Raw genomic sequence first — 2699 nt, 5'->3', positions numbered from 1 at the left:
TAAGTCTACTACTATGTTTTGTAAATTAAACTAAAACATAGGTAAGTTCTGTTAAGTAATGGTTCCCTCTTGCCTTACATCCTCTACGGTCCAAGCTCCAAATATAGCCAAGCCTCCAAAATATCTAAAAGTAGTCCAATACAAAGGAATTACCACAATCCACCTCAGTGCTAAACGGGGCCTTTAAAAACGAGGCAGAGGGTTCTACCTTGATTTAAAAGCTCGATGAAGATGGACACATGCATGCGTACTCGCTGAAAGCTTAAGGGACTCTTTGATTCACATGATTACAGAAGTATGCAAATACGATAGGATTGCATGTGCCAAACAATCTGCAGAATTGGGTGTTTGATCACAGTAATAGGAAAAAACGCAGAAATCATGAAAATGATGGTGAAAATAAGGTCAAAGCATATCCAAAGGTAAGCTAAGGTAATATTATGCTACTCAGGACCTTTGACTTGTTCTTTGTGCATAGGAATGTAAAAAAGTGGTTTGAGTGGATTGTAGGATTCCTTTGTTTTCCTATGAAACTCAATCCAAGGGAAAAAATCCTTCATTTTTCCTATGGTTTATTGATTTTAAATCAAATGGATGAATAGTGTCACCATAGAAAATATTCCTAATTTCCTATGCTTTCCCTTATTTTCCTTTGAATATAAGAGGCCCTAAGTTCGAATCAAAATTCCACCGAGATTAAAAAGCAACATACAATGTTTGAACGGTCTAAGGCGAGCAATTAGTGTTTGTCGCTTTGGTAGTGCGGCAAGTACCTACTGTGGTCTCGAACTATGTTGGTTGCTTGCACTGGCGCCATGTAGGCGAAAATCTTATGCTCACTGACAAATATTTACTTGTGCCCACACAGGTGCCATACTACCATGCCCTACCTAGCCATGTGATATTCTATGCATTGTGCCTAGGTAGGTGACTAGGTGACATATGTGCCTCTATCTAGATATGTGACCATGAAGTGATGGCGGTGCTTCATAGCATGCACTTACCACCCCTACAGCCAAACAACCCTTCAGAACCATACACGTTATATCCCACTTCTATGTGAAGGTGTTGATATTTTATCAATTGCGCGTAACATAATTGAAGACCTAACATGGAGCTAAACTCCGCATAGCGGCACACACGAGCTTTGGGTGTTGAGTATCAAGATATTTTAGATTTTATTTCAATTTTTTCAGTAATATCTTAAAAAATGTGTTTGGCATCATAGGTCGGAGTATTTAATACTCGCAAATGTACAAGGAAACTTGTTACTTTGAAAGTGAAGTTATCTGATGGGGTTGAAGTCTTCCGCTAAGGTAATGGATTCCCCTTTCTGTATCATCGTACTACATACCCTCTTTTGTGTATCAAAAATGGGAATGATGATTCAAATTCCTAACCTTGATAACTGAGGAAAACTCAATTAGGAGCCTTTGTCTATCTGCTCCGATATTTAGCATTGTAGCTTACTACTCCCTCCGTTCCTAAATATAAGTCTTTTTAGAGATTCTACTATAAACTACATACGGATGTATATAGACATAATTTAGAGTGTAGATTCATTCATTTTGCTTCGTATGTAGTCCATAGTGTAATCTCTAAAAAGACTTATATTTAGGAACGGAGGGAGTATATGATACCTTCATTCTAGTTTCATGCTTAAATTCTTTGAGGTGGGGCAGATGTTTCCTCTTCAATTGGATCACGCAGAGATAGACAATACAATAGTATTCTACAGATGTTTCAGTTCTAAAGTTTTGAAGTACTCTTTGTACAGTAAATTTTCATATACTATTCTATTAGGCGTGCTAGTTGAACCAAGTGAAATGACAGTTATTCTCCATCCTGATATGAACTTCACAGGCACATAGACATATTATGTGGACAGAAGTCTAATCATTAAAAGATGGGCGGAAGTATTGTATGGAAGCGAATAAAAAATTGCATAGAGAATGGTATTCTTCACGCAACATGGTTGTGCAGCCTATATCATTATGATAGAATACCCTTTCTTCAATGTTGCCCCTTAATTTAGTTACGTTCTTAAATGTAGTCAAGGTACCTCATCGTGTTCTATGGATTTATTTGGGTAGAACTCTTAACAATATTTTTGTAATCCTATATCATTATAATATCTAAGGACATCTCCAATGGCAACCAGCAAATTTCCTCCCGCGTCCTTCCGCGGAGCAGTCGACGACCGGTCTGTCGCTGGTGGACGTGAGGTCCATGATGGAAATGGTGGCACTGACGCTGTCGTCGTCCCACCGGGCCACATGATGGTTCGTCTCATCCACAATCGCCTACAACTGCGCCTTCGCGGCGGCCGCTTCATCGCGAGCGGTGGCTTGAGCGCGCGGACGACATCGTAGATGGCACGCTGCTCCGCGACAAAGTTGGGGTTTGCCGCGGCCATGGCCGCCATGGCCTCCTCGCTCGCGCGCTCGCAGTAGATCTGGCCCTCCGCCAGCCCGTGCGGCTCCAGGAGGAACATGTTATACCACTGTTCCTCCCACACCTGTTGGAATGTAGACAAGGGCAGAGGGTGCACCTTTGCCATCGCGGCGTTATAGTGAGCATGCGCCTGCTCCATGGTGAAGTCGGCGTGCACCGGAGGTGTGGGAGACGGGGCAGTGTCGTCGGAGCCCGTCTCCATCGTGGTGTCATCCTCGTCGTCGGATACCTCGGGTGAGCTGGTC

The 2699-nt window shown here is 42.3% G+C and overlaps 1 protein-coding gene across 1 annotated transcript in view; it reads left to right on the top strand.

The window, feature by feature from the left end:
• The window catches only part of LOC119307409 (serine protease Do-like HtrA), a 5931-nt gene extending 3772 nt beyond the window's left edge, over positions 1 to 2159 (top strand). The window contains exons 9-10 of the mRNA XM_037583486.1: positions 1227 to 1316; positions 1864 to 2159. Coding sequence (XP_037439383.1) covers positions 1227 to 1315 — 89 coding nt within the window. The 3' untranslated portion in view covers position 1316; positions 1864 to 2159. The remainder of the gene's footprint in view (positions 1 to 1226; positions 1317 to 1863) is intronic.
• Positions 2160 to 2699: the final 540 nt, after the last annotated feature.

Source organism: Triticum dicoccoides, chromosome 5B (genome assembly GCF_002162155.2).
Source record: "Triticum dicoccoides isolate Atlit2015 ecotype Zavitan chromosome 5B, WEW_v2.0, whole genome shotgun sequence".
Classification (NCBI taxonomy): domain Eukaryota; kingdom Viridiplantae; phylum Streptophyta; class Magnoliopsida; order Poales; family Poaceae; genus Triticum; species Triticum dicoccoides.
This window is presented reverse-complemented; position numbering and strand designations above follow the sequence as displayed.